Source organism: Cebus imitator, unplaced genomic scaffold (assembly GCF_001604975.1).
Source record: "Cebus imitator isolate Cc_AM_T3 unplaced genomic scaffold, Cebus_imitator-1.0 Scaffold55, whole genome shotgun sequence".
NCBI classification, from domain to species: domain Eukaryota; kingdom Metazoa; phylum Chordata; class Mammalia; order Primates; family Cebidae; genus Cebus; species Cebus imitator.
The window spans coordinates 6,623,846-6,646,523 of record NW_016107370.1 but is presented as its reverse complement, the minus strand read 5'-3'; the positions used below and the strand labels follow the sequence as shown (position 1 = coordinate 6,646,523).

The window sequence follows — 22,678 nt, the reverse complement described above, 5'->3', positions numbered from 1 at the left end:
CCTCATCAAGACTGATCATTCTCTCTATATATATCTATCTCTATATATAAAATATATATTATATAATCAGATCAGAACTATACATATAAATAATATATATTATAACTAGATATTATATATACAGTTCTGATCTATATATATACTATATATATAGTTCTGATCTGATTATATTATGCATATATATATGTATATAAATATATATACATATATATAGAGAGAGAGAGAGAGAGAGAGAGAATGATCAGAACTTTGGGGCAGCTAGAGCTCAGCTCTCTGACAATAGCTCTGAAACTTTCAGCTCCTAAATGTATTGGGAATGTGAAAAGACTCAATGGGAGAGCCTTTAAGAAGGAAATAAGCATCTGGTACAAAATACATTGTCAGGAAGAGTCACTGCCACCTTACACAGCTTGACAAACTCAAAAATTTTTTGGAAATACAAATCATTTACAACTGGTTTTTAAAAACTGGTTTTAATATTATAATTTGTTGTGTTTCATTTTTTACTTTTAATGATCACTAAAGTAGCAAATGCATCTCAAAATTAGAATGTAGTATTTATAAAATAGATTTTGTTTATTCACAAATCCCACGATACTACCGTGAGCTTCTCTATTTGCATGTTTTTGATGGTATAAACCAGATATTCATGGGTAGGGAAAGAATAGTTCTTCCTACGAGATCAAAGCTCATCCCTTTCCCTGGTTCTAACTTCCCACTTTCTCCTACTGTTATTCAGCTCTGTTACTGTCGTGGCAAGCAGGCTTCCCTGATTTGGTTTAAAGCAGATTATAGTCGCTAGTTGATCTTCAGGGGACTACAGGCCTCAAGACAAAGTCATAAAATATCAGTCTCTGAAATGAAAACTCTCCAAAGTTGCCTAAAGGTAATGTGATATTGTGGACCTTGTTCTGTAAAATAGTCTTCTTCAGAGAGAGAGTTTGCAGATGAGTTGTTGGTCAGGCTTTGGATTCATGAGTGAAACCAGGCTGTCTTTCTAATGCTATACCAGAAAGAGGTTACCACAAAACACATCTGATCTAGGATACATTTTCATAATGGTGTCTCTTTTGTTAGATAAGCTCCTACAAAGCTGCTTTTGGTGACAGGTAAAAAACTATATTTCAGACAGAATCATGCTCTGTCACCCAGGCTGGCATGTGATGGTGTGATCTCGGCTCACTGCAACCTCCGCCTGCTGGGTTCAAGCAATTCTCCTGCCTCAGCCTCCTGAGTAGCTAGGACTACAGGTATGCACCACCATGCCTGGGTAATTTTTTGTATTTTTAGTAGAGACAGGGCTTCACCATGCTGGCCAACAAGTCAGTATCTCTTCAAACACCTGTCTGTTGCAGGGTCTATAAGGATGGCTCCCAGAACATCTATACATATGTTCTTGTCATCTCAGGTCACACCCATTTTCCTTTTTCTAATCCTTTACTTACCAAGCAAGTTTCTAAACTATAATTTGGTCTGTGAGTATACCTTTCCAGCAGGAAGAAGCTCCAAGATGACAAAATGTGGCTTACAATATAGCTCCACTTACATAGCAATAAAGTTACTATTTCCAGATAGTAAATCAGGGGCATGGCTTTGAGTAATGGGAAACCCTCTTCCTCATCCCTTCCAATCTGTGCCAAGCATCTTACCCACTCTAACCTCCCAATGAACTAATGAAAGTCTCCTTCAGATCACTATCATCAGTGTAGACTGCTATCTTTTACATAGCAGCCTACAAAAATGTCTATTTCTACCGCCAAACTGGACATCCTTCAACAGCAAGGATTGTTCCACTGATGCCTGCATTTTTTGCAGCAAATGCTTAAAGGATATACATTGAATATAATTAAACTAGATCCCTAGGATCTGACAAGTTATAGATGTAGAAACAAGCAAACAAAAATGCATTTGATCCTGTAAAACTGAGACCAGATCCTGAAATATCCTAGAGCCTTACCAAAGAACAGCCAGTCCACAAGTGAGACTTGAGTAAATCCCTGGATTCTGCACATTTTACTCTAAGGCTTTTCATAAATCCTGTCAACTGCACAGCGCTCCTACCTCACAGGGGACAGACGTGGCAATATCGAAGTGTCTGTGTGGGAAGTCTGACGTAACCAACCAGGAGGACTGAAGTGTTTGCATATCACAAGGTCTGTTAGTTAAACTCATGGTGAATCTTCTCTGGACTCAGTGAATTGGCCTAGGATTGGATTTCTTCAGAGCTACGCGAGTAATACTCTCAGAGAACAACTCTATAGAGTTGAGATGGGGAGATAAACCCACTGGGAGTCACGAAACCACGCTTCAGTTTTCCAGTTCTGGTATCACTTTTTTGTGTGCCCTGTCAAAGGATGAAGCAAAGGTCATTGGGGCTAAGAAAGCATCACTGAGTTTACTTGCCAGGAAAGAGAAAAAAAAACCAGTGAGGAATCCACTCAGTAGTTGACAAGTGGAGAACAGTTGGGGAGTTTCAAGAGCTGTACCATGAAAAGCCACAAGGGTGGAGCTGCCCAAGGCCATAAGAGCCCACCTCTTGTATCAGCATGACCTGGATGTGAGACATGGAGCTGAAGGAGATCATTTCAGAGTTTTAACAACCTCACTGGATTTATGGGGCCTCCAGCTCATTTTGGCCAATGTCCCCAATTTGAAACAGGTATATTTATCCAATGCCTGTACCCCCATTGTATCTTGGAAAGAAATAATTCGTGTTTTATTGTACTGGCTCATTTGTAGAAAGGACTTGCCTTGTCTCAGATGAGCCTTTGGACTTGGACTTTTGACTTAAAGCTGGAATGAATTTAGAATTTGGGGGACTATTGAAAAGACATTATTGTGTTTTAAAATATGAGGACATGAGATTTGGGAGGGTCCAGGGGTAGAATAATACAGTTTAGCTGTATCTCCATCCAAAATCTCAACTTGAATTATAATTCCCATAATCCCCACATCAAGGGAGAGACTAAGTGGAGGTAATTGAATCATGGAGGCAGCTTCCCCCCTGCTGTTCTCGTGGTAGTAGGTGAGTTCTCACAAGATCTTACGGTTTTATATATGTTTGGCAAGTTCTTCCTTCTTTCATTCTCCTTTCTGTCACCTTGTGAAGAAGGTGTCTGGCTTCTCCTTTGCCTTCCACCATGATTGAAAATTTCCTGAGACATCCCTATCCATGCTGACCTGTGAGTCAATTAAGCCTCTTTCCTTTATAAATTATTCAGCCTCAGGTAGTTCTTTATAGCGACATAAAAATTGACTAATATAGCCAATTAGTACCAAGAGTGGGGTATGGTATTTATGACGGTTAGGCTTATTAAGTATTAAAAATTTGCATACCAGGTAGTATTGCTGTAGTTGTAATGTTTTCCTTTTGTATTGCTAATTACTTTGCACTTCTATTTTTCATTGTTTAAATGAAGGAATTGAATAGATGAGTTCTAACGTTCCTTCCAGCATTCTACTGGTCAATTACTTTAAGAAACATTTTAGCAGAGTATTAGCATATACTTCTTCATAGAATAAGTAAATGAGAGCACCACAAAATATTAAACTTTTAATACTTAAAAAAATTGATGGTACATTTGAGACATGAAGAAAGCAGCTGTATGAGTGAGCTTGGAAGCAGATTCTACAGCTCCAGGTGAGCCCAGAGGACTACAGCCCTGAGGACAGCCTGACTACAAACTCCTGAGAGACCTGGAGCCATCGGCACCCACTTAAGCAATGCGAGATTCTTGACCCCCAGGAAATGTGAGATCAGAGTGTTTATCATTTTTAGCTGCTACATTTTGGGGTATTTTTAATGCACTAATAGATAATGAATACAAAAACTGAATTTTAAAATTTTAATTAATTTAAATGAATGCAACCACATATGTCTGGTGGCTACCCTATTGAACAGCACAGGTTTAAAATCATGCTTGCTTTCTGTTACACCTTTCTATTCAAAAATTCAGAGTCTCAAAAAATGCAAAATAAAATAATTTTAACTGTATGTCCCTATAGGCCCACCATATCTATGTTGATGGGTCAGGTTACCACTATACTTCTAGTGAAAGAGTTGTTGGAATTCCCCCAGAACTTCTTTAGGAAGTAGAAATATGATAGGAAATAGAAACTTCAGAATGAAGAATGACCAAAATAGTAAATATGCAGATAAATATAATAGATGTTTTGCTCAATTTTAAAATATAAGCAACTATTTGAAGCAAAAGGAATGGAAAGGTATTACGTGAGCTATAAGAAATTTAGAAATAAAATCAATGACTACCATAGCACAAAGGATGGGAGGTGAAATGGAAGTACAGTGTGGTAAGGTTGTCACATTAAAAATTAAGTTGAATAATATTGTTTGAAGGTAGCCTTTAATAAGTTAAATACAAATATTGTAACCTCTAAAGCATCCATTAGTAGGCCAAGAGTGGAGATTAAATAGAATATAAAAAATAGAAAGAAGTCTGGAAAAGAGGGGAACAATGAACTGATGAGACAAGAAAAAAAAGAGCAATACGGTAAATTCAAACCCATGCTTAATGATAATTACCATAAATATTGTTGGACACTCTATTTGAAAGACAGAAATTGTCAGACTGCATTACAAAGCAAGATCCAATGTAATAGAGCCTGGCTGCATTTTTGATGGTTGACTGCTGACAGCATCAAAACCCACCTTCCCTCTGTCCCTCTGATTCACATCTGGATGGGAAGAAAGCCCTGGAGCTCCTCCCTTGGTACCTGTGGAAAGTTCAAATCAAGCAAGCCCTGACCATCACAGAAACCTTCACCCTAGTCTCAGCCCGTAACCACAATAAAGCCAAAACCAGTTGACCCTCCTGACTCTCAAGCCTGCTTGGGACCCCGCTCTGCTCTCCCCAGAAAGCCTCATTACATGAGTAACAAATCTCTTCATACCCTCTTGGTGCATTTGTAGCATCATCAGTCACAACATTCAACTAATTTTAGGTGGGTCGGGGGGGGTCTATCCTACCTTCATGATGTGACTATAGCATCCAATTATATGATGTCTGTGTTAAAATTCACTTTAAATGTAATGGCACCTCTAAGACAAAAATCAAAAATGCAAAAAGAAATATCATGCCAACCCTAATATGAAATCTTGAGTGGTTACACTCATGTTACACAAATTAAATTTCAGGACAAGGACTATTATCAGGGATGGTATTAAGATAATGATAGACGTAGGTAGTGGAAAAACAAAGAATTCAGATATAACCTGTATATTTATATGTCATAAAGTGTCCAAGGTAATTAATTCACTAGAATAAGGAGTTTTTCAACAAATGATGCTAAAACAATTGAATATCTGTATGGAAAACAGTTAATACCAACACTTACTTCACAAAAATGAACTTAAAATCAATCATAGGCCTGAGTATGAAAGTTAAAGCTATAAAACCTCTGGGAAAAAAAGATGAAAGTCTTAACAAAACTAAAACTGGCAAATATTCCTTAAATAAGACACAGAAAAGTAGAAAGCATAAAATAAAAAGTTAAAGAATTAGACTTCATGGAAATTTAAAACTGCTCTTCAAAAACATCAGCATGAAATCTATGGATCTCACACAGCACTTGCATTTAGAATGCATTAAAAAACAATTACAAGTCAATAAGATCAGCAAAGTAATTTTTAAATAGGCAAAGATTTGAACAGATATTTCACAAAATAAAATAGGCATATGGCCAATAACCATAAGAAAAGATGCTCAATGTAATTAGTCATAAAAGAAATGCAAAAATTAAAACCACAATGAGATGCTATTTAAATTATAGCAACTAGAATGGCTATAACAAAGAAGGCTGACCATACTAAATACGGAGCTGCTGGACTGCTCACACATTGCTGATAGGAATATAAAATTATAGAACCTCTTCGGAGAGCACTTTGGCAGTTTCATATAAATTGAAACTTATACTTATCATATGACCCAGCAATATCACTCTAAGTATCTAAAGAAATGAAAACACGTACTCACACAAAACATGCCCACAAATTTTCATAGTAGTTATTCATAGTAACCAAACACTGGAAACAACATAAATGTCCACTGATGAATAAAGAAAATGTGGTTTTCCATATAATGCAATACTGCTTGTCAATAAAAAGTAACAATCTACTGACATCCCCAAAACATTGATGAATGTCAAAAACATATCACTGAGCAAAAGAAGTCAAACACAAAGGGCTACATATTCTATCGTTCCCTTTGTATAAAACCTGAAAATTGGCTAGGTGTGTGGCATGTGGCTGTAATCCCAGCACTTTGGGAGCCGAGGCAGGAGGACTGTCTGAGCCTAAGAGTTTGAGGTTACAGTCAGCTTTGATCGCACCACTGAGCTTCAATCTGGGTGACAGAGTAAGACACTGTTTCTATTAAAAAAACAAAAACAACACAAACTTGGAAATGGCAAATCTGCTCAATAGTGATGAAAAGCAGGCTAAGGGTTGCTGGGCCACGGCTGCAAGGGTGGTTTCCTGGGAAGCAGAATAAGCAAATTTGGTGGATGGTGCTCTGTATTTTGGTCACTGTGGTGTTTTCATTGCTGTATTCATTTGTCAAAACTCATCAAATCCTAGGCTTTACTTTACGTAAATTATATCTTAACAAAGTTGATAAATATTTATTTTTTACATACTCCTGAATTTTTCCTTACAGAAAAATTCCAAGTAATATAGGGATTATCTCTTTTAGAAAGTGGAGCCTAATCCCTCCCCTAAGAAGGTGGGCTAGACTTCATGACTTGATTTCAAACAATATATAGCACAGAAAGGGAAAAACAGAAACTTTACATTGGAGAAACCTGGCAAACTCTACCTTAACCAAGTGATCAAGGTTAACACCCTAGTGATGTCATGTAGACACCAGGGACCCCCTCACATGATAAAAGGGCATTTCACCTCTGTGATATCCTTTCCAAAAACCCATAACCCTTCTCTAATCATAAGAAAATAAATCAGGCATTTTCTTAAGCACTTCGTATGGACAATCTTATTTAGTTGCCAAAACAACCCCGCAAGGCATTATTTTATTGGGTGATCTCTTCATTTTACAGATGAAGAAATTATGATAGAGACAGTCATATGATTTGCTCAAAGTCACATTATTAAGTGGTGGTGGAGCTAGAAATCAAATTCAGGTAATCCAATTCCAGAGTCCACATTTGGAAGCATTTCCCCATCAGACCTCTCAAGCATATTCCACATGTTCCACAACACCAGCCACTCGGTCTTCCCTCAGAAGTTGATCGCTTCCAAAGAATGTAACATGGACAATAGTTTATATTTGACCCACATAGTTCTGCAAATGTGATTATCACCATAGAAACCAAGACAACATTGTCCTAAATTGTCTTGCAAAAAAAGAATGCTCAGAGCTCGTTCTGGTGAGTTTCTGTTTATTCATAAATACATTCTTATTTGTAGAATTTGATCAACTGCAATTTTGTGCCCACTGAAATATTACCAACCTACCTTGAAGCAGATATGAATTACACAATTTATAAGGTATCTCTCAGATATAAACAAGAAGCAAGAGATTCATTTGAAAATTATTACCAAAGTTGAAAAAAAAATTTAAGGGTTAATTCTGAGATTTACTCCTCTTATTCTCCCTGTAATAGATAGTTTTCTATGTAGGCAAACTATAAGGCAAAATTTATATTCTCTAAAAATATGCTAGCTGTTCCATTGGCACCCATCCCCTTATACAAAACAAGTGGAAATCTTTTCAGTCAATTCCCCAAAATAACTAGGACTTCAACCATCCCCAAAAAACAGATTCCAACTTGGCTGCTATTAATAAGTTTTCATCTAAGGTTGCTGTGTATTCCTCAGGATTCTTCAGGTACCCAGTTTTAAAGCTCAGCTTTAACTAGCTTAAGCAATTACAGACATTTACTGGCTGATAGAACTGTGAAACAAGGTGGATCAGGTGTTCTGTGTGTGCATGTCCACATGTGTGTGTGTGTCAGGGGTGGGGAAGATGAGATTCATCCCTTGGCACTGTTTCTCAGTATTGGTCTCATTTTCTTCTACTGTATGAGAGAAAACTTCCTTCATCATGAGAATAAGGTTATATGACTTCAGGAAATACTTCATCTAGTAAGCCCAAGGAAAGAGAGCTTCAGTCCCATGGTGTTTCTGTGAAGTCCAAGGCCACATTCACATCCCTTAAACAGACTACTGTGGCAGAACAGGGACAGTGATTGGCCAGGCCTGAGCCATGTGACCCGTTGAGGGCCTTTGGAACTGATTAGCAACCTTACCAGATTAGTGCCACATGGCACCAAGAGACGGTTTAAACAGCTGCTCCTCTGCTGTTTGCCAGATAGGATACTGCAAAACGACATCACCTGGCTGTTTCCTGATATCCTCCTTTTACCACTTACGGACATGCCCAGCTCCACTGTGGACCTTGGAAGCCCAAAGAAAGAGACCTTGAATGTTTGGTCAAAGGAGTGTGAAATGAAGGGGCCCCTATCTGCAGCTGGTGGGGGAAGCACTGATGAAGGCCCTGAACTGTACCTGTGGTTAATAACACTCCTGCTATATCTGTTTACTTGTTGGCCCATCCTTACTGCTCTTTGATTCCCTGCACTTGCTAAAGGCTTATTACTCACAACTCAGATGAATCACCTCCACTGTTTCTTTTCTGCCTTTTTTAATAGACTGAGAAGGAGGTGGCCACCTAACTGGTTGGAAGCAGAAGAGCTGGTTTGGCCTTTTCATCCTAAGCCTGAGGTGTCTGGTCTCAATTACTCAGGAGTTTTATGAATGTAGGGTACATAAAGCCTCTTTGTTCCAGCTTTGAGCCTCGTTCTCCAGTTCTTGAGCATCAGAGAAAATGTCACTCAACAAAATGCCCATGAAAATGAACACTTCCCCACTTTCTAAATTCCCTTAAAACATCTTGTTTTCATGCTTTTTTATTTTAACTCCTTTTTGTTTAAATGTCTTCTTTTGAGTATCATTTTAAACACACAATTTTTTAAACTTTTTCATTGTATATACCTGTATACAACCTGCTGTTTTGATATACAGGTACAGAGTGAAATGGTTGCTCCAGTCAAGTAAGTTAGCATATATCCATCATCTCACATAGTTACCCTTTTTCTATGTGTGGCGAGAGCATCTAAAATCTACTATTTTTCTCAAAAATGTTATATATAATACGTTGTTATTCACCATCATTCTTGTCTTGTACGTTAGAGCTCTAAACTTGTTCATCGTACCTATCTTCAACTTTGGAACCTTTGACTATGTCTCTCTATTTTCTCACCCTCTCCCTGCATCCCCCCAATCCCTGATAACTACCATTTTATTCTCTTTCTCTATGTATTTGACTTTTTATTACACATGCAAATGAGATCATATAGTACTTTTCTTTTTGTGTATGACATTTCACTTAGCATAATGTCCTCAAGCCCATCCTTGCTGCATGTTGTGGCAAATGGCAGGAACTCCTTCCTTATTAATGGCAGCCAAACAAAAGAAGGAAATCTTTCATAGAGAGAGAGAGAGAAAGAGAGAAAGAGAGAGATCATTATATCTTTATCTACTCATCCATAGATGAATACTTCAGTTGTGCCCATATCTTGGCTATTGTGAATAATGCTACAAAGAACATGGAAGTGCAGATATCTTTACAAGGTGGAAATTTCACTTCCTTTGGATATTTACCCTGAAAGGGATTGCTGGATCTCATGGTAGTACTATTTTTATTTAGGGAACCTTCATACTATTTTCCATAATAACTGCACCAGTCTACATTCACGCCAATAATAAATATGCAATCTCTAAAGATGCAATCAGTTTCAATTAACTGTAGATATTTTGCCAAAATTAAGCATGCCCAAATTGTCACAACTTGGCCATGAGAGGCTACTAACCTGGCCCCTTTATCCTTTTAGCATCACCTATTTTTATTACAACAACATCAGATTACAAATCCCTTCTAAATTTTTCCTGCCCTATACGTGGAAAACCTATCTTCCAAAAAAAATTATCATTACCTTTAGTGAATAATGCTGTGTGAGACTAAACTCTAGGTGCTGGAAATCATAAACGATGCTGCTGTGGTATTTAGTGATTGTGCTAGTAACAGACCTGGAGAAGGCTCTCAGCACTCACCTTGCAAACAGGTTTTAGTAAATTACAAATGTTTAGCCCACAAGCAACTAAAAGCTTAATAATAAAAATGATCAACAAAGGCATGGAATTAACCATAATATGCAATTCATTCTTCCGTTAACTTTGCATGTTTCAAAGGATAGACCTATTTTACATCACACTACAAGAAACACATTAAGGTACTTCTAGGTTTATTTGTCCACTCTATGAGGAAATGCCAGACAACAATGAAACTAAATTTCCATTTGTCAATGTCACAAAATCTAAAATAAAGATTCGAATGACTTAGGCAAAATGCAGAAGAAAAGATACATATAAAGTTTAAAAACACAAAATTATATATTTTCTATAGGTACATGTAGATACATAGTAGAAGTAATGCAGGGCGGACAAGCACCAAAATTAGGGCTTAGCCTGGGAGAGTTCTTGGCTTCACCCAAGAAGGAATTCAAGGATGAGCCAGTAGTGTCAGCAAATTTTCTTGAAGTGGCAGTGTACAGCAGCAGCAGACGTACTGCTTCTTGTGGAGCAGGGCTACCCCACTGGCAGTGTACCCAGAGTAGCAGCTCAGAGGAGATTCTGTAGTCATTTTATACCCACTTTTAGTTATATGCAGATTAACAGGTGGATTATGCAGCAGTTTCTAGAAAAATGGTGGTAACTTCTGGGTTGTCAGGTCATTGCTATGGAAAGGGGTGATAACTTCTGTGTGTAGTCATGGCAAGGATAAACTGACATGGTACACTGGCAGGCATGTCTTATGGAGAGGTACTTCCAACACTTCCCTGTTTTAGCTATTTCGCAATCTGGTCTGATGTCTGAGCTCCACCACCCAAGTTAAGTCTTGCCTTCTGAGTCATGCCTGGCCTCCTGCCTCAGAAGAGGTGGTAGCTTTTCCTTACATTTCCTCACAGAATGGACCTTCATTTCCTCATAGAATGGACAAATAAGCCTTCATACTCAGAAGTATGAAGCATGACTGCTGTTACAAACACTACCTTTAGAACAGTAATTAACCTTAGTAATCAACCTAAGGAATAGAAAAAGTATAGGATTGTTTAGCTGTATATGTAACATTTCCTGTCTTTCAAAAGAGAAATTGAAGCAAATATTCAAAATGTAATTATTTGTAGAATCTGCTAGTTATATATTTTTATTCATTTATTTATTATACTTTAAGTTCTGGGGTACATGTGCAAATTGTACAGGCTTGTTACATAGGTATACATGTGTCATGGTAGTGGTTTGCTGCATCCATCAACCCGTCATCTATATAAGGTACTTCTCCTAATCCTGTCCCTCTCCAATCCCCCCACCCACTGCTATTCCTCCAGTAGCCCCCACCCTTCAGGCCCCAGTGTGTGATTTTCCCCTCCCTGTGTCCATGTGTTCTCATCGTTCAATACCCTCTTATGAGTAAGAACATGCAATGTTTGGTTTTCTGTTCTTGGGTCAGTTTGCTGAGAATGATGGTTTCCAGTTTCATCCGTGTCCCTGCAAAAACATTAACTCATCTTTTTTTGTGGCTGCATTGTTTCTGCTTGCCCGAAATATTTGTAGCTAAAAATAATTTCTAATTGTTGCCAGGCATAAGAAAATGTTTTAAATAAATAGCATATAGAAATATTCCAAAAATAATATTCAAGAAGCTGATGTTGTGCAATGTCACACAGAACTGAGAAGAGAAATTTTCATTATGCTAAAATATTATAAATAAGATGCATGCATTAATTGAGGATTTGGCAGGAAAAAAGGACTCACACCAGGTATTGCAACAGAATGAATGTAACATGAGGAATTCATTAAACAGGTGTTAGGGGACGCTGAGGCAACATAACAAGCAACTGTAGACAAGAATGACCACCCTAACGGTGAGGGAACAAAGTGTAATGTTGGTAATATCTGAGCCTGGAAATTTGGTAGAGGATCTCTGTAGATCTGGATCTCAGATTTTGGAGAGGGCACTGCATAGTTAATGCTGATATATCTAAAAGATCATGATAAGGTTAGGGGGACTAAAACCAAGCTAGAGATTAGAACTACCTACACTTCCTGGAAAGAAGAACCCTTGCTGGAGTGAGGTTAGAGATAAAGACAGAGCAGGAAGAAAACAGATAGAATATGGCTGGGCACAGTGGCTCATGCCTGTAATCCCAGCACTTTGGGAGGCCGAGGTGGGCAGATCACTTCAGCCCAGAACTTTGAGACCGGCCTGGGTGACATAGTGAGACCTCGTCTATACAAAAAATACAAAAGTTAACCGGGCATGTTGGTGCACACTTATAGACCCAGCTTCTCAAGAGGCTGAGGCAGGAGGATCACTTAAGCTTAGGAGGTCAAGGCCACAGTGAGCCAAGATCATGCCACTGCACTCCAGCCTAGTAGAGCAAGACCCTGTCTCAAAAAGAATAAATAAAGAAAGAATAAAATCTCTTCTCCTACCTTCCAGTCTCCTTCTATTGCCCTCTGAGATTTTAACACGAGTACTCAATTAGAACATGAAAAATGAGAACTGATGGCTTCAAGTTAGTTTATTATTCAAATTGGTTTGGGAACTTCTTGGGGTGTTTTCTTAGAGCCATAGCATAGAATTTGTACTATCCTCAATGGAAGGAAACTCTGAAGAATTTCATTTTCTGAACATCAACAGTGATAACTCACAATCATTTTAGGTTAAAAAATTGAATGATATCAAGTAGAAAATAATGTTCACATGTTCTCTTAAAAAAGGTAAAAGTAAACATTTTGCCACCTTTAGCCCTTTCAAAGAAGAGATGGAGATATAAAAAAATCAAACAAACTGATAACCAAATAAATTACAAAAATGAACAATGGCCACATGCATGCATACAACCTTTGCTTTTAGAATCAATTCATTGTTGGAAAGTTCTGTAATATTAATTATAAGTCTTTAGGATAAAAACTGTCAGAAAAGCCCGGGGAAAACCCAACAAACGAATAGGAAGTTTAGAAATATAGGTACAATTTTAGATGGAATTAAGGACTTGTAAGCCAGAGTTTATAAAGAACTGTTTTAACTCAATAAAATGAGAGGCCAAGACAGACAATCCAATTTAGAAATGAGCAAATGATTTGTATACATTTCTTCAAACAGAGTCAAACAAATGGCCAATAAGCACATTTAAAAACTGCTCAACCTAATTAAATGTAAGGGAAATGCAAATTAAAACCACAGTGAGATACCACTTTCTACCTACAAAAGTGGCTATAAAGACACGATACTGGATGTTGGTGAGAATTCGAAGACACTAATTTTAAACACTGCTGCTCGTAATGTGAAATAATGCAGCCACAGTGGAAAACAGTTTGACAGTTTCTTACAAAGCTAAGTATTTACTTGTCATATGGCCCAGCAATTTCTCTGCTAGAAATCTACCCAACAGAAATGAAAACATATGTGAACACAAAGATCTTTATTCATATGTTCAGAGCAACATTATTCCTAACAGCCAAGAAGTGAGAACAATCCAAATGTCCATCAAGTGGTGAACCTATAAATAAAATAGGTCTTTTCCATGCAATGGAATACTATTCGGCAATGAAAAAAATTAAGTATCAATACATATTACAACAGATGAACCTCAAGAACATCATGCAAAGTGCAAGACGCCGGACCCAAAATACTGCATGTAGTATGATTCAATTTATATAAGATGTAGAAAAGAAAAACTTATAAAGACGGAAAACAACTCAGTGGTACCCAGGATTGAGAATATTAATAGGCATGAGGAAACTTTTTAGGGTCATGGAAATATTCTAAAACTGGATTGTGGTGATGCACAACTCTAGAAATTTACCAAAAGTCAATGAATTATAAACTTAAGTGTGTACATTTGATGGCATGTAAATTGTAGTTTGACAAAGCTATTAAAAAAAAATAAGCCAATTATGTGATCTTGTTAAAAACTGGGTGGGAAAAGTGAAACAAGCCTACAAAACAGCAGGCTGAATCTATTAAGAGCAGCAATAGATTCAGAGCTTTTCAAAAAGCATCTTCAGAAAATATCATTTGGTAATACTCATACCTCGCTCAAAAAGTAACCAGAAAAATAGCAATGGGGAAAAAGAAAGGAAACCCTTCTAAAAATTATTCCAAGTACTTACCTTATAAAGTCTAAAAAGGTGATAGAGGAGAAATACTGATCAACTACATCATTTATCTTCTCAAATATCACATTTATTACACAATATTAAAATGCTTATGCACCTAACAATGGACAATGTTAGAATGGAAGATGAAAATACCAGCATCCTCTCCATCTGCTATATTGCTTTATTTTGTTCTGGCATTTGAGTTTTATGTTTTGCTACTGTATTCCCAAATTCTCTTTCCTATGTGTGATTTGCCACAATATCTGTTGGGGAACAGTAACATGAGCTGAGTATATTATTGTTTTATTTTACTTGTGAATTATAACATGCCAAAATATTAGAATTAGAGAGACCCCCAAAATTACTAGTTCATACTCTTTACTGGAGAGACTATCCTTTAGTGCACAAAACTACAAAATACTGATTTACTTTCAAAAGAAACCAAGGGAGATTATCAATGAGGTTTGGTTTGACTCTCCTTATACATGGCACAAAAGAAAGGATATTTCACTTTCGAGGACGGTTATAAACACACACACTATTGGAGTCATTAAATCATTGATTTGATGGCCAAGACTGGGAATGCAATCATGACGACATTTAGAAGAATGGAATCCTACTACTTCGGGAGGCAGAGGCAGGCTGATCATGATGTCAGGAGATTGAGACCGTCCTGACCAACATGGTGAAATCCTGTCTCTACTAAAAAACACACACACACACAAAAAAAAAAAAAATAGCTGGGCGTGGTGGCGAGTGCCTATAATCCCAGCTACTTGGGAGGCTAAGGCAGGAAAATCGCTTGAAACAGGGAGTCAGTGAGGTGACTTGAAACAGAGAGGTTACAGTGAGCCGAGATCACCCACTGCACTCCAGCCTGGAGACAGAGTAAGACTGCTTAAAAATAATTTAAAAAAAAAAAAAAAAGAATGGATGATTTTTGTAATCATATGAATAACACTGGTGGTTTTTTCTAAAAGCAGCAATGCCATGACAGCAATCATCTTAAGGAGAAGAAAATCTGCCAAAGAAGAGGATGCTATTGGATTCATTGTGCCTGATGAAGAACAGGAAGGGATGATTGCAGTGAACATTTTCATGACCGGGGTCTGATGTGACAGTAAAGCCTAGGCCGGTGGCAGCTGCAGCCTCGGTGCCTTCCTCAGTGACCGCCACGAAGGAACTGTGCAGGAGCTTCTGGGCATACAACCCGGAGTGTGAGGACATTCCCGAGTAGTCAGCTTTGTGCTCACTGAAGGCGTCACCCATTCCCATGGCGACCAGGACTGCCTCAAGGTCATAACTGTCTTCCACCTCAAACCGGGGCAAGTGCAAATTCACCCTTCTTTCTTCCAAATGCCCTGGACTAGTCCACTCCACCAATTTCTCAGGACTTATTTTATCTATTATCTATTTTCAAAAAACAGAAGGGTAGAATGGTATGATTAATGATAAAAATCTAAAACAGTATAACACTGATTTATATCAGTCAGAAGTTATTAACTGTAGTAATAGTTAAAAGTGGAAAATTTAGTTCACTAGATTATTTTCTTTATACAGCAGGTGGTTATCTGATATTTCTCTTTTTTTATATCGGTAAATATTCTATAATTTAATTTTCATTGGTACAAAATGGTAAGCTATATGTTGGTATAAAAACTTACTTAACCAACACCCTGTTGCTTAGCATTGTTTCTTTCTTTCCTTTTTTTAATATATATACATTATTGCACTTTAGGTTCCGGGGTACATGTGCAGAACATGCGGGATTGTTGCATAGGTACATACATGGCAATGTGGTTTGCTGCCTTCATCCCCATGTCACCTATATCTGGCATTTCTCCCCATGTTATCCCTCCCCAACCTCCCTACCCCCCACTGTCCCTCCCCTATTCCCCCCGAACACATCCCAGTTGTCTTATATTTCTCTATTTAAATTATCTGTGTATGTGTGTAAATCCAATAGCATTAAATAAATTTTTAAAGATTAAAAATAAGTCATTTCTTATTTTATCAACCTAATATATCCTTCATTTTAACTACCTTCCCTAGTCTTTGAATGCATATATATTTGCATAGTTGCAATCACAATGAATGTTCATTTTATTTGAACTTTCAAATAAAATGAAGTAAATTTAATGAAGTAAAACTTTTGCTTCATTTTATTTGAACATTCAAATAAAAGGAAGTAAAAATGAAGTAAAATTTTTCACACTATTGCATATCTCTACTGTCTTCAAACTGCTAGATAATATTCTCACTGCGTTGATAAATTCTTCCCAATATTTAGCTATTAACTCAGTTTGCAAACATTTAGTCCATATCAGGTATTATGATCGTTTTGATAGTTACTAAGGATACAAAAGTAATAATCACTATGAATTTCAATTAGGCATTCCAGTGTATCTAACACTGAAATATCTGATTTGACTCAGAAAGGCAATTTTTTCTTCTACATTATTTCTTTAGGGTAATTCTCACAACTAGGGTTTTAAATCAGAATATAAACACTCTTAAAGCTCTCAGACATATTGGCATTTTGCTGTCCCAAAATATTTTCCAATTTAAAATGCTGCTAGCAATATCATACAGAAGCAGCACAGCATCTGGTATTATAAGACAGCAGCTATCATTGTTGGGTGCTTTCTATGTCCTGGACTCCACCAAGGCCACATTTCTCTAATCATTACAACAGTGCTACACATTAAGCACCATGGACTCCTCTTCAGAGATGGGGAAGTATTGAAGTTCAAGGAAGTTAAGAAGCTTCAAGGGTGTGAAAGCCACTAAAGAAACAGGGACTTGAAACAAAGCTCTCCTGATTTTCAAAATACAGGGCACTAATCATATAAATTTTTTAACTACAAAATGGGTGACACTAAATCAATGGTGTAAGGATGTAAGAAAGAAATTCAAAAGCTCCAAGAGTCTACTGGACAGTGTGCAGAATTGGTTGTATATATGCATATGTGATTTTATTTTTCAGGAAAGGGGTCCGTACTTACCAGCCATTTCTCAGAATGGCAGGTGATCTTTAGGACTCCCATATTATCTTAAATTTTCATTTTAGTTCATCCCAAAAATTCTAGGATTTGGTTGTTCTCAAGAAACCTGACCTGTACTATTTAATCCTCCCCTGCTGATATCCATCTGCAGCTGCTGCACAGTGAGAAACACTTTCTATTTGACACTGCTGGCCACCAGCTCCTATTCAGAAGCCCTGGGACACAAAGCCTCAGGGGATGACAGCAAGAATAAGGAAATGCAAGCGTTTACCTTTTCCAGACCATCGATGTCATTGGGCAGAAGCACAAACATGCTTAGATCATTGTTTTTATATGGAATCCCTAGAATTTTGGCCTGCAAGTCCTCCAGGAAAGTGAAGCTAAAGGAATGGCTCTGTGTCATCATCTGCACAGATTTACTTGTGTCCTGCAACAAATTAACACAGCACACAATATTACAGCACATAAGACCAAAGGCATTAAGGCAACCAAGTTAACTCATCAAAATAATTAGTTCAATCTAAATAAAGCCGAATATCAGAGTCTCAGAATGAGCATTTGCTACCTACCAGTGTGCATTTGCTCAAACATGACTTTAGATTTTTTTTTTTTAAGACAGAGTCTTGCTCCGTCGCCAGGCTGGAGTGCAGTGGCATGATCTCATCTCTGCAGCCTCCGCCTCCCAGGTTTAAGCAATTCTCCTGCCTCAGCCTCCCAAGTAGCTGGAACTACAGGCACACACCACCACACCCAGCTAATTGTATTTTTAGTGGAGACATGGTTTCATCATGTTGGCCAGGGTGGTCTCAGTCTCTTGACCTGGAGATTCACCCACCTCGGCCTCCCAAAGTCCTGGGATTACAGGGGTGAGCCACAGTACCAGGCCATGACTTTAGATGTTACGTCCCATGCGTAAGGACATCACAAAAATAAATTAAAGACCATACCTTATTCATCCAAAACTTCTCTTCCTTGGTATTTTCTTTCTTAAACTCCCTGTCCCATTGCCCTTTAAAATAAACTGTGTTCACCAGCACCAGCTTGGTAGAGCTACTAATAGAGCCATCTGGGAGCAAGTCCTTGATTTTTTCTGCAAATGAAGAAACAGAAAAAGGTTGGCCCATCTTCCAAAGGACAAGGAATATGTATGACAGATATGATGCAGATGGACTTGACTGATCATTAAAAACCCAGCCAGGTCAGCACCTGAGGGCCTTGCTGACAAAGGGTTCCCTGGCAGGATCAGCAGGGAGGTTCTCATTTTGCCCATCGCCTATTTATACCACTGAATAAATTAAGGTTCGTGGTTAAGAGTCCGGACTCTGGGGTCAGATGCCTCTGTTAGCAACCAGTTTTGCCTCTTATCAGCTAAGGACTCTTGTGCGAGTTAGACTATCTGTGCCTCAGTTTCCACATCTGTAAAATAGGAATAAAATCTGCCTTATAAACAATCCTGCACGTTCTGCACATGTACCCCAGAGCCTAAAGGGTAATGAAATATATATATTTTAAAAATCTGCTTCATAGGGTTGTTGAAAGGAGCAAATGATTTAACACACGTAAAGCATTTAGAACACCATCTCTCACAAAATAAGCACTGTATTCACTATTATTATGCTTACCATTCAATATAGTTACCACCTAAGACTGAGGAATACTTATTATATGGGACAAGGAGTTGATATTTTTGTCTCTGAGTTCAGCCCATCTCACAGTAAATTCTAAAAAATACTGTTCAGCCAACTTTTTGAAAGTTCCTATTTTTTCTACTTCTTTTATTTCTTTTCTTCAGACCAAGCATGAGGGAGAAAAAATACATTCTGAATAACAAAGGCCTCTCTGATAATTGTTATAAAAATTGAATCTGAAACTCTAACAGTAAAGTATCAGCTACTGCTCCCCAAGGTGAATTTCCACATCAACATTTCTCTGTGGATTTCTCATACGATGGGATAAGAAAGGAATAATGGAGTAAGAAACTTGTCAAATCCTCTGCTGCGGGGAGGGCTGTAGGTTGTCAACCTCCCTGCACGATGCTTAAGTGAAGATGAAGCCCAGGTGGCCCCAGCTGTGGGTGGGAAAGACAAGTCTTGATGGGAGAGCTGCATGTTTCTCACTTAACACAGAAAGAGAAAAACTCAGAAAGAAAGGCTCTGATATAAAGGAAAGAATGTAAACCCAAAACAGACATCATCTCATTTTCAGGACCCACCCCCCCCCCGCCAGGTATTGTGATCCATGGCTATGTGTAAACAATTCTCCAGCAAGCGTTTCCATGCAGTTGGCTTCATGTGGTCCCCCCACTGTCTCCCCTTGGCCCCTCCACACTTTCTGAAATTGCTCCAAATCTGCAGTGTCCTCCCCACCTCCTAGGCCCAGGTTTGCCCTTCCAACCCTGCAAAACCTACCTCAGGTCCCCTCCCAAAGCTTATTGACTGCATGGCACCCCATGCAGTGTCAAGCCCAGGGCTTCATTCACAGCAGGTTGTCAAGAAGTACTGTTCGTTTGTTTGTTTGTGCAATGAATGGCCCACCCATACTCTACCATTTGTTTGGCTTTCAACCCAGGAATTAATCTTCTTTCGACTTTCATCTGCTGCGTTTACAAAATCAACAGGTTCCAGAGATGCATGGTAATATTTTTCAACATAATCTAAGTATTTCTTTAGGAGAAACAAAGGAAGTATAAAAAGAGGTTAAAAAGTCAATTTATCAATTGCCAACATCACTAAATAAATTTATGTATACATTAGAGTCACTAATATGGCAAAAAAATTTTAAGGCCCTGGGCACATCACGTTGAGTACCTGCATGCACATTTTTATGCAGCTTATCTGGGGGCGAGTCAAAAACCAGGTTCAGATTGCCAGGACTAAAAAGAAGCTCCCTACAGTTCTGAATGTCTGTAGGTCAGGATGGAAAAGCACTGCAGTGATGTGGCCAGAGCCAAGCAGACAACTTAGGCAGCATGACTTCAGGACCCAGGTGGGACTGTGCCATTTGGCCGTTCCAGAATACGTAACTCGCAGATGTGGTAAGCACAGCAAAACTTACTTGAAGGAAGAGGTATGTTTGTTCTCCAAACAGCCTGTTGGTTATGTTCAGTTCATAATCATTAGTGAGTTTCCTTATTTCAGTCAAAAACTTTTGGAATTGTTGATGTATTGCTTCTGTCTTCTCAATCTTGAAAATTAAAAAAAAATAAAAATAAACTCAACAGGTTATCTTGGCAAAAGCAAGCCTAGGTTCTCCCCTATGAGGATGCAGCTTCTGGGTCTCTCCCTGAGTTTGTCAGCCTCAAGAGTGGTCCCTGTGTTTGGTGTGGCCCTTGGATATCAGGTGGCTTTTACCCAAGTCATAGGATAATGTAATCTATGACCAATCTCAGTTCCAGAGAAAAGCCTTCTCTGCAAGCCCAACAGCACAGATCTTGCTTTTATAACCCAAGTTGTGGTTTGTTTGGTCTCAAACAAAGGTGCTCACTAAATGTTCAATAAGCTTGTTTTTAGCTTCCCACAAGATTCTAAGCACTTAATGAAAGTAAATAATTTCCCCAAACAATTCTTATCTTCTGAAGTTTGGAAATTTTTTCCAGAGAGTGAGTAAGAAAAGTGACTCCTGATGGTTTGAGCCACTACACGTTGGGCTAAAGTGAGATTTATCCTTGTCACCAGGGGAAAAAAAAAACTTTTCTGGTTATTTTATGTAGGACCCATCATTTTTCTGATTGAAGGTTTCATATTCTACGTTACCTTACCAGCATATCTAGAATGTCATTATTTCAACATATAAATACAATAAATATTAATTATATGTTAATATATAAAATATACATATTTCATCAAAAAATAATATATTAAAATTAATATTTTGTATTCTCATACTAAGTTCTTGAAATACAACATGCATTTTATTTTTTATTATTATACTTTAAGTTCTGGGGTACATGTGCAGAATGTGCAGGTTTGTTACATAGGTATACATGTGCCATGGTGGTTTGCGACATCCATCACCCCATCATCTACATTAGTTATTTCTCCTAATGCTATCCTTCCGCTATCCCCTCTCCCCCTGTTACCCCTCCCCTAGCTCTCCACCCCTCTACAGGCCCTGGTGTGTGATGTTCCCTTCCCTATGTGCATGTGTTCTCATTGTTCAACACCCACTTATAAGTGAGAACATGCGGTGTTTGGTTTTCTGTTCTTGTGTTAGTTTGCTGAGAATTATGGTTTCCAGCTTTATCCATGTCCCTGCAAAGGACATGAACTCATCCCTTTTTATGGCTGCATAGTATTCCATGATGTATATGGCCACATTTTCTTTATCCAGTCTATCACTGATGGGCATTTGAGTTGGTCCGAAGTCTTTGCTATTGTGAAAAGTGCTGCAATAAACATGCATGTGCATGTATCTTTATAAATGAATGATTTATAATCTTTTAGGTATATACCCAGTAATGGGGTTGCTGGGTCAAATGGTATTTCTCACTCTAGATCCTTAAGGAATTGCCACACTGTCTTCTACAATGGTTAAAGTAATTTACACACTCACCAACAGTGTAAAAGTGTTCCTACTTCTCCACATCCTCTCCATCACCTCTTGTCTCCTGATTTTTTAATGATCGCCATACTAACTGGTGTGAGATGGTTGCTCAATGTGGTTTTGATTTGCATTTCTCTAATGACCAGTGATGATGAGGCTTTTTTCATATATTTGTTGGCTGCATAAATGTCTTCTTTTGAGAAGTGTCTGTTCATACCCTTCATCCACTTTTTGATAGGGTTGTTTGTTTTTTCTTGTAAATTTGTTTAAGTTCTTTGTCGATTTTGGATATCAGCCCTTTGTCAGGTGGTAGCTTGCAAAATTTTTTTTCCATTCTGTTGATTGCTGGTTCACTCTAGTGATAGTTTCTTTTGCATGCAGAAGCTCTTTAGTTTAATTAGATCCCATTTGTCTATTTTGGCTTTTGTTGCCATTGCTTTTGGTGTTTTAGTCATGAAGTCCTTGCCCATACCTATGTCCTGAATGATTACCTAGGTTTTCTTCTTGCGTTTTTATGGTGTTAGGTCTTATGTTTAAATCTTTAATCCATCTGGAATTAATTGTTGTATAAGGTGTAAAGAAGGGATCCAGTTTCAGCTTTCTGCATATGGCAAGCCAGTTTTCCCAACACCATTTGTTAAGTAAGGAATACTTTCCCTATTATTTGTTTTTGTCAGGTTTGTCAAAGATGAGATGGTTGTAGATGTGTAGCATTACTTCTGAGGCCTCTATTCTGTTCCATTGGTCTATATCTCTGCTTTAGTACCAGTACCATGTTTTTTTGACTACTGTAGTCTTGTAGTATAGTTTGAAGTTAGGTAGCATGATGCCTCCAGATGCCTCCAGCATTTTTTTTTTTTTTTTTTTTTTT

General features: G+C 38.0%; 1 protein-coding gene across 1 annotated transcript in view; it reads right to left on the bottom strand.

Annotated features, from left to right (window-relative positions):
* Positions 1-15,005: 15,005 nt before the first annotated feature.
* The window catches only part of SERPINB13 (serpin family B member 13), a 14,341-nt gene continuing 6,668 nt past the window's right edge, over positions 15,006-22,678 (bottom strand). The window contains exons 4-8 of the mRNA XM_017528775.2: positions 20,320-20,448; positions 19,811-19,928; positions 18,213-18,355; positions 17,537-17,692; positions 15,006-15,670 (exon numbers count right to left, since the gene is read on the bottom strand). Of these exons, the coding sequence (XP_017384264.1) occupies positions 15,266-15,670; positions 17,537-17,692; positions 18,213-18,355; positions 19,811-19,928; positions 20,320-20,448 (951 nt within the window). The 3' untranslated portion in view covers positions 15,006-15,265. The remainder of the gene's footprint in view (positions 15,671-17,536; positions 17,693-18,212; positions 18,356-19,810; positions 19,929-20,319; positions 20,449-22,678) is intronic.